Source organism: Benincasa hispida, chromosome 9 (genome assembly GCF_027475165.1).
Source record: "Benincasa hispida cultivar pf3 chromosome 9, pf3_genome.v1.1, whole genome shotgun sequence".
Taxonomy (NCBI): Eukaryota; Viridiplantae; Streptophyta; class Magnoliopsida; order Cucurbitales; family Cucurbitaceae; genus Benincasa; species Benincasa hispida.
In genome coordinates, this window is record NC_143486.1 from 88,354,519 (window position 1) to 88,371,137 (window position 16,619).

The 16,619-nt window shown below is 35.4% G+C and overlaps 1 protein-coding gene and 1 pseudogene across 1 annotated transcript; one reads left to right on the forward strand and one right to left on the reverse strand.

The window, feature by feature from the left end:
* Positions 1-3,425: 3,425 nt before the first annotated feature.
* Positions 3,426-4,178, forward strand: LOC120084933 (secreted RxLR effector protein 161 pseudogene; annotated as a pseudogene).
* A 3,609-nt stretch (positions 4,179-7,787) lies between these two features.
* LOC120087189 (zinc finger CCCH domain-containing protein 23-like) lies at positions 7,788-9,317 on the reverse strand. Its single transcript, XM_039044096.2, has one exon. The coding sequence runs from the start codon at positions 9,163-9,165 to the stop codon at positions 8,113-8,115; it is 1,053 nt and encodes a 350-aa protein (XP_038900024.1). The 5' UTR covers positions 9,166-9,317; the 3' UTR covers positions 7,788-8,112.
* Between the last annotated feature and the right edge of the window lie 7,302 nt (positions 9,318-16,619).

The window sequence follows — 16,619 nt, forward strand, 5'->3', positions numbered from 1 at the left end:
ATCTTTGGTGTTCAGCAAAGGTTGAAGAGGACTTTCTTTGTCACATTTTCCAGAAAACGAAGAAAGTTAACTAAAAAATGGAGGATTACTTACGAATAATGAAAAATAACACTGATAATTTGGGTCAGGCCGGTAGTCCTATACCTAGACATTCACTGATTTCTCAGGTTCTTCTCGGCTTGGAAGAAGTCTACAACCCAGTGTTTGTGGTAATACAAGATAAACTTGACATTTCATGGCTTGATATGCAATCTGAGCTCCTCATATTTCAGAAACTCCTGGAACATCAAAACTCACAAAGAAACCTAGGAAATATCATACCTACTTGGACACAAAACAAATTTACAACCATCACCAGCAAAACTTTCGAACTCACTTCAATCAGCAACGAGGAGGAGGAAATGGCAATGTTAACTCCGGTCGAGGACGAGGCCGTGGAAGTGGAAACAAACCGACATGCCAAGTCTGTGGTAAATATGGACATTCAGCACTCGTCTGCTACAACAGGCTCAACAAAGAATTTGCTGGAAATTTTTGAGCAAAACAGAGGAGGACAGATCCCGAACAATGGAGGCAATACTGGATCGAATCGCATTGCTTTTTTTGCAACTCAAAACTCCAACCTCTTTGTTGGACCTGAAATCGTTGTGGATCAAAATTGGTACGTGGACAGTGGAGCTACAAATCACGTAACCACCGATTATGCAAAACTGTCTAATCCAGGTGAATACTCAGGTAATGAAAATGTTATTGTTGGAAATGGAAAGAAATTACGTATCTCATACATTGGTAATACCTCTCTTTCTGATGGAAACAACGCCTTACTGCTTGAAAATGTATTGTGTATACCTGACATTACAAAAAAATTGGTAAGTGTACCAAAATTAGCTCAAGATAATAACATCTACTTTGAGTTTCATGATGCTCATTGCTTTGTTAAGGACAAGGGTACGAGTCGAACTCTTCTGAAAGGAAATCTTAATGATGGGTTGTATCACCTAGACCGAAGAGCTATCAAGACGAATGAGGAGTTGAAGCACAGCTGCCCTGAACATCAACAGCTTATGGATATAAATAACAACACCTCTGCATTGGTATTATCTAGAAAACAGCAAATGTCAATGTAACAGTATCAAATGCTCTCTGGCATAGACGTTTAGGACATCCTTCACTCAAAATTTTGAACTCTGTTATTATGTAATCTGCCTATCAAAAGTAGTGAAGAATTTACCTTTCCCTACATTTGAAAGACATGCAACCGAGCCCTTCGACATGATCCACTCTGATTTATGGGGTCCAGCCCTGATTATATCTTTAGAAGGTCACTGCTATCACATTCTGTTTATTGACGATTTTAGCAGATATACTTGGATATATCCCTTAAAACAAAAGAGTGGTGCCATTGAAGCTTTTCAGCATTTCCTTACCTATGCTCAGACTCAGTTTAATAAAACAATCAAAATGCTTCGAACTGGTAACGAAGGAGAGTACGTTAAGATCCATCGCCTCTACAGTTCAATGGGCATTATGACCAGACTATCATACCCCTACACCTCTGTTCAAAATGGCCGGGCTAAACAAAAACACCGACATGTAGTGGAAACTGGCCTCACATTATAAGAAAGCCAAATTTTCGTTGAGCTTTTCGTAGGATGCTTTCCTCACAGCCACGATGCTCATAAATAGATTGCCCATAGTAGTACTAAAAGGTAAATCCCCTGTCTTTGTTCTCTTCAACAAGAAACTAAATTTTTCAGAGCTAAAAGTCTTCGGATGCACGTGTTTTCCATATCTACGCCTCTTCCAGCCCAACAAATTCAACTTCCACTCAAAAAAATGTGTATGTTTAGGTCCTAGCCCATTATATAAAGGATTTAAATGCCTAACCAAAGCTGGCCGAGTTATCATCTCTCGACATGTTTCCTTCGATGAGAATAAATTTCCCCTCATTCAACTTTCTCAGGATAGTCTTAAACACTAGCAAATACCCACACCCGACCTAACCCTACCTATACTTTCACCTTGGACCACCTCAAATAATCCAACTCATTGCACACAAGACCACATTATACCCGACCGAAACAATCCCAACACTTCTAAACCTGGACATCCCGATTGTTTACTTCAATCCCATCGTTTACCCATACCCGATTGCTTACCTCACTCCCATCGCTTATCTAATTCATCCCCACCCGAACGTTTACCTCAATTCCATCCTTTACCTACACCCGATCATTTACCTCACTCCTATCGATTACCTATTCATCCCCATCCGATCGCTTACCTCACTTTTATCGCTTACCTATCTCATTCCCACCTGATCGTTTACCTCAATCCCATCGCTTATCTACCTCATCCTCACCCGATCATTTACCTCACTCTCATCGTTTACCTATTTCATCTCCACTCACCTCAGACTCAATAAATTCCCTCAGTCCTATTAATTCAAATGAAAACTCCTCCCCTTCCTTGCCACTGGTATCTTCCACCCGACCTTCTACCCCTACCTCCCAACCTAACTTCGACTTGTTATCTCAACTTGATAGACCAAATCCTCTGATACCTCGCCCCCTGAACTTACCCACCCATCCAATGATAACTCAAGGAAAGGTTGGTTTGTTTAAATCCAAAAATCTTCATATCTACCTCTCTAGTCGACTGGTCACTGACAGAACCTACACGGATCCAAGATGCCATTGCTTCTCCTCTCTGGAAAAAAGCCATGGACGCCGAATATGCTGCCTTAATGCAAAACCACACCTGCCGTCTGGTTCCTCCTATCCCTGAGATGAATATTGTGGGACACAAATGGGTGTTTAGAATCAAGCGAAATCCGGATGGCTTAGTACAACATTACAAGGCGAGGCTTGTAGCAAAAGGATTTCACCAAAGTTTGGGCATCGACTTTTTTGAAACCTTCAGTCCGGTCATAAAGCCATCGATTGTTCGAGTTATCCTCAGCATTGTTGCCTCCCACGGGTGGAGCCTCAGACAACTCGACTTTAACAATGCCCTCTTGAATGGCACTGTAGAGGAAATGGTGTACATGACATAGTCTTTTAGATACGTAAACCAGTCATGTCCACACTATGTCTGCAAACTTGACAAAGCACTCTATGGGTAAAAACAGGCCCTATGGGCCTAGAATGCAACCTTAACAAAAGAACTACTTTGGTGGGGCTTCATCAACTCCCGGTCAGATCCATCCTTATTCATTTATAACAAACAATCGTCTGTTATTTTCCTTCTGGTGTATGTTGACGATGTAATCATCACTGGAAATGATCTTCAGTTAATCAGTAAACTTGTTCGATCCCTTGATACAACCTTTGCTCTATAGGATTTGAGCCAGCTCACCTACTTCCTTGGACTTCAAGTGCACTACCTTGACTCCGGCCTTATCATCAATCAGGCGAAATACGTTGATGCTCCTACAAAGATTACAACTTACCAATTTAAAACCTTCCCCCTCACCAAGTGTTCTTGGCAAAAATCTATCCATTGATGATGGGTCCCCTCTTAATGATCCTTTCATTTACAGAAGCACAGTAGGTATGCTACAATATCTCACAACAACAAGGCTCGACATTGCGTACATTGTAAATCATCTGAGCCAATTTCTTCAAAGACCCACAGATGCTCACTGGCAGGCCGTCAAACGCGTTCTTCGATATGTCAGTGCAACCAAAAACTTTGGACTGTTTTTTCAACCCAGCTCCGATCTATCAATCTCTACATATTCTGATGCGGATTGGGCATCTAACATCGACGACCGTAATTTTGTGGCATGTGTGTTCGTTGGAAGTAATCTCGTTTCTTGGTCATCCAAAAAGCAGACAGTTGTGGCTCGATCAAGCACCGAGTCTGAATACAGAGCCTTAGCACATACTGCCTCTGAAGTCATCTGGCTCAACCAACTTCTGTCGAAGCTTGGGATGCTATCCTTTATCAAACCTATAATCTGGTATGATCACTTAAGTGTCGGTGCAATTGCCACCAATCCTGTTTTTCATGCTAAAACTAAACATATAGAGATTGATGCTCATTTTGTGAGAGATCATGTTCTTCGTGGTGGAAGTTCGGTTTGTTCCCTCATCCAGTTAGCTAGCCGACTGCCTTACAAAACCCCTTACACACTCTCATTACTAGTCTCTTCGCTCCAAACTCGGAGTACTTGATGTACCCTCTCGTTTGAGGGGGGATGTTAGAGAAAACCACCAAGTCAGCAGTCCACATATACAGAGAGGACCTATAAGTCAGCAACAATATTTGCCCAATCACTCCTCTTCTAGAAGCCCAATTGGTTATAAGGAATATTCTGGCCAGCCAATAATGTGTGCGCATCTGTATTATAATTATTTTTATTCTCTCAAAATTCTTTCTCCCCAATTCAGGGACAACGCCTATATATTGTACCATTTCTTTAACAAGATACATGAATAAATACAACAGAAATTTTACAACTGTATTTTCCCTCCTTATTTCATTTGTCTTTCTAAAACCATGCTCTTCCCTTCCCCACTTCAAAAACTAAATACATTCAACCTCTACAACTAACTATATATGATATGTGGGGTCATGCTTATAATCTATCTCACAATGGTTTTTGGTATTACATTAACTTCATGGATGTTTATAGTCATTACACGTGGATTTTTTTTCTTCAATCCAAGTCTAAAGCCTTCTCGACGTTTCTCAAATTTAAAACCCTTGTTGAAAATTTGTCAGGAACTCGCATCTTACATATCCAAATTGATGGGGGTGGTGAATTTAAATCGTTTACACCTTTTCTGTCACACCATGGCATTGAACATCGACTTACCTGTCCACATAAACAAAATGGTCTAATTGAACAAAAACATGGACATATTTTAGATATAGGCCTCACTCTTCTTTCTCAAACCTCTTTACCTCTTACATTCTGGGATGAAGCCTTTGCCACGACTATTTACTTTATCAATAGACTTCCTACCCATGTTCTCAACCATGCCAACCCCTTAGAAAAGTTGTTTGGATTCAAACCAAACTATTCTTCACTACGAGCATTCGGGTGTAAATGTTTTCACTGTTTGCGTCGTTTCCAATCTCATAACCTATCATTTAGATTAAGTCTATGTACTTTTACTAGTCATAGTAATTCTCACAAGGGTTACAAGTGTTTGTCCTCTACTGGTCGTGTTTATATCTCTCGACATGTCTTGTTTGATGAAGTATCCTTTCATTTTGCTTCTCCAATACAATCATCTGTTGTCAGCAACTAATTTTCAAAAATTCAAAAGGAAACTCAACATGATTGATGTTGTTGCCATCAGTTTGTAGGGGGTATTAAGGAAGCCCATTTACTCTTCTTTTATTCTTCATTCATTATTGTAAAAGCTCATTTTATAAGGGTCTCTTTTGAGCATATTTGTATATTCCTTTTTCTATTACATGAGGTATAATCTTGTGTGGTGAGTGTAGGGGCAAGAGTTTTTCATCCGATGCTTTCTATATATATTTCTTTGTACCATACATTTATAATTATCAGAAATATATTTCAAAAGCTAGGATTTTTTTCTTCTTGTCATTCATCTTTTCCTTCTCTTTTGATTTTATTACTTTGAGTTTCCAAAGATGCCCTACAAATTGGAATATGGTAAAAGATACATAAAAGAAAAAAAGAAAAAAAAATGGAATGTGGGGTTTGAGGTAGCAAATCGAGGAAGGAATGAGACAAAGATGTTTGGCTGTTGTGTGAAAATAACGTTGGGGGAAGAGAGAGAGAGAGAGAGGCCCACTTATCCATATAATTGGTGGCTTCAAATATTGTCGCATTTGGTGAATAAAGAGGTAGAATGGATGGGGATTGTTTGGTTACGAAGATTGCGTATCTTGTTTAAATCTACGAGCGCCCTGTAAATTAGAGGAACCAGATTTTTCAAAACCCGATCCAGTTTGTTCCTATTCCGGTTCCTAGATAACCTAATCCCACTTTTTATGCCCAACTAGGTTTAGTGGCCCGCACGATTTTCAAGGAATACATATGATGGTGACCAAATCCATACACACACGAACGAACTCTGTGAAGGGTAAATTGGTATTTTTATCGTTCTACTATACTTGTTCTTTTCCTTACGTTATTCATATTACAATTTTTGGGAAAATTCTCTCTCTGTTCTTCCGATTTAAATTGACTAGAGAAAAAATATATTTTTTTTTAAGATAGTCATTTTTATTCAAATTTTTTAATAAAATTGATTTAAAATAACTTTTTAAGTGACCATCGAATTTTTATTATTTTTCAAAATTAAATATTTGAAAAGTTAAACCAAACATACTCGCAGTTTGTTTGGTTATTGAATTTTCAAAACATATTTTTTTAATATTCGAATTTTTTAGAATAGGTCTATTTGATTCTTAAATTTTCAAAATGTAACTTTTACTTCGTAGATTTTTAAAAATAAGTTTCAAAGATTGTTGGAATAATTTATTATTATTATTTTTAATTAGAAAATTAATTATTTAAAAAGTACATCTTTTCTCAAAATATTTTTTAAACATATTTTTGTATTCAAATTCTCTATAATAATCTTTTAAACCTATTCTCAAAATATTTTTTAAACATATTTTTGTATTCAAATTCTCTATAATAATCTTTTAAACCTATTCTTTAAAATTTTGGGATTAAAAAGGTATATTTTGAAATTTCATGACCAAATGTACTCATTCTATAAAACTCAAAGACTAAAAAGACATGTTTTGAAAACTCTTGGATCATATGCCCCTATTCTTTAAAATTCGGGGACTAAAATGGTAGTTTGTACTATATTTGTCTTTATTTTCACATGACACTTTTTTTTCTTTTTATGAATCGAAAAAGCAATACATTTCAAGGTAATTATTTTAAATGGTAAAACTGTTCCAAATATTTTTAAATACAACAAAATGTCATTATCAATCAGTAGTAAACCGCGATAGACATCTATCAAACGCTGATAGATGTCTATCGCAATTTACACTAATAGATAATGATATTTTGCTATACTTGTAAATTGTCAATATGGTAGCCTTATTTGGATTGAAGCTAAAATAATGTTTTTAAAGTCATTTTTATATAAATTATTTTGATAAAAATTATTTAAAATTTTGAATGATTGTCAAACAATTCAATTTTATGTTTTTCAAAAGATCATTTTTATTTAAATTAAGTAGCCTTATTAAAACATTTCATTATAAAAAAAAGTATATTATTCAGGTATTATCGGAATATGTTAGTTTTTTTTTTTTTATTACTAAGTTCATGATAATGAAATTAAAACTTAAATAATATTTGACTTTAAGAAAATATAACAATTCAAGCTTATCTTTATGCGGAAGCAAAGGCAGGAACAATGAAGAAGTAGATATTATTCTTTTTGGGAGAAATAGGGGACCCACTCAAGCTCAAGTGATGATAGTAGGGTCACTGGTCTTGACCATATCTTGTCCTCTTCAAATCTTTAGAGATTGCGGATTATACAATTTAGCACCAAAAAAGGGAAAAAGAATTAACCCAACTGGCTCCACTCTCCATTCCATCCAAATTCGACATTAAATTTTAAAATCTAAATTTTTTTTTTTCTCCCAAGATAAGGACGCCCTGAGTTGGTGAGTAAATTTCAAGCTTCAATTGCCATGTCACAAACCTTATCCGTTATCTCCCCTTCCATTATCCCGTTTCTCGATTTTCATTGACATAAACAAACACAGGACAGCAAACTCAGATTATTGTCGGAGTTTAACATGTTTTAGTGTCAGTCAACTTCGAATTTTAATCAGACAAGATGAAGATCTTCACATCATTTACTGAAAATCCGAAAATATTATTACAATTAAAAATTCGATCAAACCCCAGCCGACAACAACCTCCTTATGTACCTTACTTCTCGGCAGCCTAAAAATTCCGTCTTTTCATATCTACAACAAAAACAGAGTAATTTCTTTCTTTCCTTCTCCCTGCTAATTAAATTTAAATACAATTTTAAAAAAACGCTGAAAATTTGCACAATCCCACCATCGAAATATGAATTCACAAACAAACCCCAAAAGGCCACCGATTGATGAAGTTTTTTTTCCCTTTTTTCTTTACCCGTTTCACATTAATAGCTCCGAAACCCATCCGACATCGGGTGTGAATGTTGAATCCACCTCCTTCACAGAGTTGTCTTTGCTGAGTTTTGCATACATTTTAGCTCTTAGGTCTCTCCCAGATTCCACTCTCTCCATTGCAGGTTCTTCCTCGTAACTCTTCCCCCACAATTCGTAATTTCCGGTGGTCGGAGTTGACGGTAAGCTGTACAAACCAGAGCCGGAGGGAGAGAGTGGATTCTGTCCCCCCAATTGAATCCTCCCCCAATGAGGGGTTGCTTTCGATTTCCCAAGTTGAAGATTACGCATACACGAAACCAATCCATTCATCGAATTAAACGGACAATTCGGCGATAGGGGAGGTGAATCGGATGGCGGAGAAACAGGGGGCGTTGATAGAATTGAAGTGGGTGAAGTCACAAATGATCCTTTGGCGAAATAGGAATCGAATGCGTGTGCAATTCGTGATGACCCATCAACAGAATCGGCCGAAACAGGGGTTCTCGGGCTCTGCTGCGGCAGAACCCGAAGCTGTTCCGGCGTGTGTGCGAAAAAACAGACACGACGGCGACAGGCTAATCCGTCCTTACAAGGCTGAGTCCGGTACCGAGCTGGATGAAGCCAACACTCGAAAATCCCGTGAGCGAAATCGCAAGAATCCCCTTTTTTGCAATTCCCTTTACGAAACTCCGGACAAGCCGTACCGGAGTAATGATACTTCCTCGGATCACGCCGGCGAGCTTTCTCGCCGGGATGCGCGTACGGACACTCCGTCCAATCGTGCGACCTCCCACGTGCGCATCTCCGTATTTTGAACTCGAACATCCGAAAATGGTCACAGGAGAAACCATCCACCGCCTCAGCTACCGCATCCAAATCATCGGAATCCGCCGCGGAGGGAAGGTAACGGTGAATGGAAGAAAAGGAGTCGATAAATGAGTCGACCCCACCAGAGATGAAGACCGGCGAGGAAATTCCGGTCATATGGTGGTCTTCAAGTGGGTCCCATGGAGGAACTTGAATGGTGTGATTGAATCTAGATTGTTCTCCGATCATCATCTTTCAGCCGACGACTCTGTGAATGAAGAAACAAAAAGATCGGCTGCGAATTTATAAATTATAAACCCATTGAAAGGAAAGAGAGGAGTAAGTTTTAACCGTGGTTCGGTTAAAATATTAATGTCACAAAAAAACGTCAATACTACAATACTACCCCACCGATTTAAAACAGTCCCACTGATTTATTCTATAAATTTATCTTTCCCCTTTCTTTTAAAATGACAATTTGGTCCTTTTTTAAACCAAAAAAATAAAAAACGACAAGTAATTGTTATTTAGTTCCTTAATACAAAAATATTAAGTTGTATAGTAGACATGTACCATGACATTTGATCTAAAGGGAATATTAGATTGTTAATTAAATAGTTAATCTAGAAAATAAGAATGGGTTATTTGGAAGTATTTAATGAAAGTAGTTGAGTAGTTGTAAAAGAGAAGAGTAGGTAAATATAATTAATATTTACCGGATAAGAGGGTAAAGGTGTTGTTTAGGTACTAATAACCTATTGTCTACTTTTAGGTCTCATAAAAGCTACATTTAATTGGCATTAATCAAATTTCCCTCACAGAAAAGTAATTGAGTTTTGTTGGTTTGGAATTAAACAGGCAGGCTCTAATTAATTAGTAATCAAATCACTAAGCATGCACACCAAGACAATGCCCCTCGTCCCCAAAACAACTAAAGAAACTACTCATTTTTCTATTGAGAATCATTTTTTTAAACATCAATCTGTGTTCTTTTAAAGTATCTTTTTCTTTATTGCACATTTATATGGTTCCTTTAATCTTTCACAAACCACCTCTTTAAGTGATTTTTATTTTGGTTTCCTACTTCTAAAATTTGGAATCAATTATTTCTTAAATATTACCGGCCACTGTGTTTTCTTCTTTTTATTTATTCCAATCATTCTACTTTTAAAAAATACATTTTTTCTACTTCGTATCAAATTCTAGGTTAAAACCCCATTTTTATTATTGCACAATGGAATGTGTTCAATTTTATGGTTAATTTCATTAAATTATTTATTATACTATTTAAATTTAAATTATTATGGAAAATTCTGAATTAAATAGAAAATTCAACAATAAAACAATTTTTTTATATAAAAAAATAGACAAAACGTAGGTTTTAAGAGTACAAATAATTAGTCAAGGCTAAGAGATTAAAATAAACCATCTATGGTGAATTTGTAGGGGAAAACGAGGCACGATGGGAACACGAATATTAACAAATATAATATTAAAATAAATATATAAATAAAATAAAATATGATAAATAAATAAAATAATAGGAAATAGGAAATTTCTTAAAAAATCTCCACTTTCTCCAAAATTGGTGGAGTTTCAACCAATGTATATATCACTGCAAAATCCACAAATGACCACTTATTTATAGGGAAGCTTAGCAAGTAGGAAGTGGCATACTTTGATACTATGCATAGTATTAGGTTTTATGTCCTAAAAATTCGCAGTTTGTAATATAATAAACATTTTCTATTATCAATATATTTATTATTAATTTCGTAAATTGTATGAAAGTCTAAATCCAATAAACTAAGACCCATGATTATTGTATGGGTACTTGAACTTTATGTGGGGACATAAGAGTAGATCGGGTTCGAGTAAATAATCAAAAATAATCTATGGTACATGAATGAGGTTGGGTACCTTATGTAGGATCTAAAAGCAACACTAGAGGGGGTGAATAGGGTTGACTACCAATTTTTAAAAAATAATTTTATCTTCAAACAATGCTCAATAAAGTTAACCCACTAATTTGATTAAAGAAAATTTATGCAAGACAAAACTTAAATCATGCAAACTATGATAACTTCAAATTTAAAGACAATTTAATCAAGGATAAATTTAAATAATACACTAAAATTAAATCATGCAATTAGGAAAGATTAAAAAAATAACTAAGACAAGAAGCAAAAAATTTGAAAACAAGAAATAAAAAAGAGAGGAAGAGAAAACATCGGGAATTATAGTGGTTCGGCAAATTGCCTACTCCACTCTCCAAGACTCCTTCTTGGGTATTTCACTAAGTGATTCTTTTGCAGGTGAGGACCAAACCGACACACGACCCTCTTTTTCCTAGGCTAAAGAGAAACCCAAGATCATTTTTACTAGTTCAAGATCAAACAAATTTCTTTTTCTCACAACCCAAGGTGAACCCACACCCTAATACAATTCCCAAAAATTAAAAGAAAACCTCACAATATTACCTCTTGAAGGCTAAATACATAAGTTGAGTACTCAAAAAAAACTCACAAAAATAACTCTAGGCCAATTTAGGAGCAAAGAGGACAAGAACTTGAGAGTAGAGAGAATTGAGAGCTTAAGACTTGATAGCTTTTTTTTGTATGTGTGTAAATGAAGAATAAAATCAAGTCGAATTTATAGGCGAGGGGGATAAATTTTGGCTATTGGATATGATTGCAAATGAAGGGTGGGGATTGAATAAAAATAAAAAAGGAAATGATTTGTAATTAAGAGAGGAATTTTGAAAGATTGAAATTATTGAGATTTGGAGAATAAAAAGGATTTGAAGGATGACAATTTAGGAAGGAAATCAAATTTGAAAAAGGTTGAAATTTGGTGAGAATTTTGGAGAAAATTGGATCAGAAAATTAAAGGAAAATAAGGAAATAAAAATGAAAATAAAAAATAGCCGGATGATATGAGCACCACGCGCACAGGGGAGAGGATTGAGCGTCACTTGCCGCATTCTGTGAAGAAACTGCAGGCGCGTGCGTGGCCGCGCGTGAAGTTGGGTGACCGCCACTTGTCATTATCTCATTTGTCCACGGTCGCCACGTTACTGCCACATCATGTGCCATGTCAACGCCACTCAGCAAAAGGTGATCGATTGAAACGCCACGTCAGCTGCCACGTCATCAATATTGACCGTTTGTGTGCCACGTGTCACTGCCACGTTGGATTTCCTCTCCAATCTTCTTTTGCTTATAACTTTCTCGTTTGAACTCCGATTTGAGCGATTCAAATTGTGTTGGAATCGTATTTTCGAGCTCTACAAGATAGTGACTCTGAAACACTAAAAATGTTAGTACAAAAAATTTGAGTTTTTTATCATCAAAATACTGGGTTTGATTGAAGCCCTAAACCTAACACCTTATTCTGGTAACACCATTGGATGTGACCTACTCTGTAGTTGTTACAAAGAGTTGTAAAGTGCTACATACAATGTGATCCTAATTCGTACATGTTATGACATGAGGAGTAGGGAGCGTCCTATCAATAAGTTTGCATAAGATCAGAACCAAGAAATAAGTCACTTTTACTTTATAACACTGTTTACTGTTTAAGACTGGCTATTTCACCTAGATGACCTAGGTAACTCAATCTTAATCCTGAGCTAACTATGAACTTCTGTTTATTCGGGATTGCCCTTAGATTTGCATAATTGAGGGTTGGCTCAACAGCGCTAGCTCAATAAGACTCCCATTTTAGGGGTAAGACCGGATAAATAGTTGGGGACATAGGGTGCAAGACAGAGTTCACGCCTACCCGATTTAGGGATAGGAGAAAGGTCGTTCTCTCAAGTACTAATTCCAAATCTTGAACAAGGGGCCCCACCCTCTCACTGGGCTGAGAGAGTTTGGTTTAGTGATTGGATCACAAACCAGTTGTTCATTACAGGATCAGTAGAGACTTGAGGAATAAGATGAAATCTTGGGGGTAAAACAGATATTTGACTTAGCCTTTATTACAAACAACCTATGAAGGGTCGACTTACTTAGTTAAATCATGTGGACATAATATATCTACAGTGAAGGGAGTGCAACTATGGGCTTTAATGGAGTGACCCATTAGTTAATGAATGCGGATTAATTTGTTCTAATGAGTTTAGCCAATTAATTTTGGATCGTTGGAGCCCATGATCTGTAGGTCCGCGAGGTCCTTCTACTAGCTCGTAACGGAATAGCTCTAGAATAGCGTGATAAGTTAATTTGAAACGTTTAAATTAGTAAGGGAATTAGTAATTATATGAGATATAATTACGTATTTAATTTAAGAATTAAACGAAATAGGAGAATTTATATGTATATATTTAAATATGATTTAAATATATAAAGATGGATATGTGTTAAAATTAATTTAATATTTGATATTAAATTAATTGAGTTTTATTTAATAATTAATTTATGAAATTAATTAATTTTTCTTTTTTAAAATTAAAATAGATTTTTTTATATTTAAATTTGATTTTATGATAAAATTGAAAAAAAAAAAAAAAACAAACAAAACACTAAATGGAAAAAAGAGTTTTTCCATTATCCATCTTTGTAGTTGCTCACATATGAAGCATTTGCTTTGGCTTTGTCTTCTCCAAGCATGAACTACAACTCATGCAACTCTTTTCTTTGCATGTTGATCTACAATATAATGAAAAGATTGGAGTGAAAATTGGGCATGCAATCTATAGAGATTTTAAGAGAAAAATTGGTTGAAGAAAGAGTTCTTTAGCTAGTTTTCTACAGTGAGCATTTCTTCTTCTACCCTTGATTCAAGCTTGTTTTGAGTCACACAACTCAATCTAAAGCACCAAGAGAATAGTGGGGAAGATCTTGAGGTGGTCTACTACAAGATTTGGAGAAGTTAGCAGTTGGTGAAGGAGCTTTGATGAAGTTCTACAAGAGGTATATCTTGAAATTCACTTGTTTCTGCAAAAACATGCTTTATATTTTGCCAAAATTAGTGAATTTGAGTGTTTAGATGATCTTGTGCTTCCGCTACTATTGATACAATCCTATATATAGGTGGTTGAATGACACATAGCCAACACATGTGATAATGAGAAAATGACACTTAGCATTGGATACTAAGCATGACATTAATGGGCATCTATTATTATTATATAATACTTATAATACTCCTCTTTAAATGCCCATTATATATATGAAATATGTCTCATTAAAACCTTACTAGAAAAAACCACATGGGAAAAAAATCCTAGTGAAGGAAAAGGAGTACAAATTTCATATGATTTATGCTTTCAAAAGAATATATTTGCTCCCCCTCATAAAAACATCACTTAGGATCTCTAAGTCGTCGCATTCCAACGTTGTGTACCAATTTTTCAAAGGTTATGGTAGATAATGCTTTTGTAAATAAGTCCGCCAGGTTATCTTTTGAACAAATTTGTTGTACAATGATGTCGTCATTTTCTTCAAGATCATGATTGTAGAAAAGCTTTGATGAAATATGTTTTGTTCTATCTCCTTTAGTATATCTTCCTTTGATTTGTGATATGCATATTGTGTTGTCTTCGTATAATATCATTGGAAGACTTTTAGTAGAAGATAAACCACATGTTTCACAAATGTGCCGAGTCATTGATCTTAGCCATACACATTCTCAACTAGCCCGTCAATTGCAAAAATTTCAGCATGATTTGAGGAAGTGGTTGTTATGGTCTGTTTGACTGACCGCCACGATACAGAAGTTCCTCCATATGTGAATAGATAACCTGTTTGAGATCAATATCAATCGTTCCTCGGAGATAATAGAGATGTTTAACTCCGCTCCAATGTCTTTTGTTGGAGAAGAACTATATCTTGCTAATAAATTTACTGAAAATGCAATATCTAGTCTTGTATTATTAGCAAGATAATAAGTGCACCAATTGCACTAAGATATGCTATTTCATGACCAATAAGTTCTTCATTATCATCTCGAGGTCGAAATATATCTTTACTTCATGACCAATAAGTTCTTCATTATCATCTCGAGGTCGAAATATATCTTTCTTCACATTTAGTGAACGAACTTCCATTGGAATGTTCGATGGATGTGCCTTGTTCTTATAAAATCTTTTCAAAACTTTTCCTGTATAAGATGACAGATGAATAAATATCATATCTACTAAATGCTCAATTTGAAAACCAAGGCCAAATTTTGTCTTTCCAAGATCTTTCATCTCAAATTCTTTTTTAAGATATTCTATTGCCTTTGAAAGCTCTTCAGGAGTTCTAATTATATTTAAATCGTCAATATATACAGTTATAATAGCAAATCCTGACTGTGTTTCTTTATAAAAACACACAGACATATAGGATTATTTTGATATCCTTCTTTCAATAAATATCTACTCAGGCGATTGTACCACATTCGTCCTGATTATTTCAATTCATGTAGCGATCTCTGTAACGTTACGAAATACAATTCCTGGAAATTTGATTTATATGTTTCAGAGACCTTAAATCCTTCTGGGATTCTCGTATAAATATCATTATCAAGAGATCCATATAAATATGATGTGACTACATCCATAAGATGCATATTCAGACTTTTATACACAGTCAAGTTAATTAAATATCTTAATGTAATTGCATCTACTACCGAAGAATATGTCTCCTCAAAATCAATACTAGGTCATTGTGAAAAACCTTGTGCAACGAGTCTTTCTTTATATCTTATGACTTCATTATTTTCATTTATTTTCCTTATAAATATCCATTTGTATCCCACAGGTTTAACACCTTCTGGTATTTGGACTACAAGTCCAAAAACCCGACGTTTTGAAAGTGAGTTTAATTCTGTCTCGATTGCTTCTTTCCACTGAAGCCAATCTTTTCTATGTTGAAATTCTTCAACATATTTTGGTTCATGATCCTCATTTTTAGATATAATATCAAGAGCAACATTATATGCAAAAATGTTGTCAATAATTATATTAGTTCGATTCCATCTTTTTCCTATCATGACATAGTTTATTGAAATTTCATTATTACCTTTAGGTATTTCACCTTACGCATTAGCCATGTCCAGAATTTCTTTATGGGTATTTACATCCTCAACTAAGTCCTTTTCACTATTAATTATATTTCGTTTTCGAAGATTTTTATCTTTAGAACTCACTGGTCTTCCACGCTTCTGGCGTGTTCCAGACTCATTAGTGACAATTCGTTGTGTTGGGATATCATTTTTTTTATGTAACATTTGCAGCTGGTATATGTGACTTAGTTAATTTCTTTGCATCTATAAATGCATTTGGTAATTGATTTTCTATATTTTGCAAATGAATTATTTTCTGAACTTTAAGTTCACATTGATTTGTACGGGGATCTAAATGAGACAATAACGATGCATTCCATGTAATTTCTTTTTTCAACTTCTTAATTCCTCCCCTTAATGTTGAAAATTTGTCTCATTAAAATGATAATGAACAAATCGTGCAGTAAATACATCACCTGTCAGGGGTTCAAGATATTTGATAATTGATGGAGAATCATATTCAACATATATTCCTAACCTCCTTTGAGGATCCATCTTAGTGCGTTGTGGTGGAGCAATGGGAACATATACTGCACATCCAAAAATTCTCAAGTGGAAAATATTTGGCTCATCACCATAAGTTAATTGTAATGGCGAGTACTTATGATAAGCTACTGGCTTAATGCGTACAAGTGACGCTGCATGCAAGATAG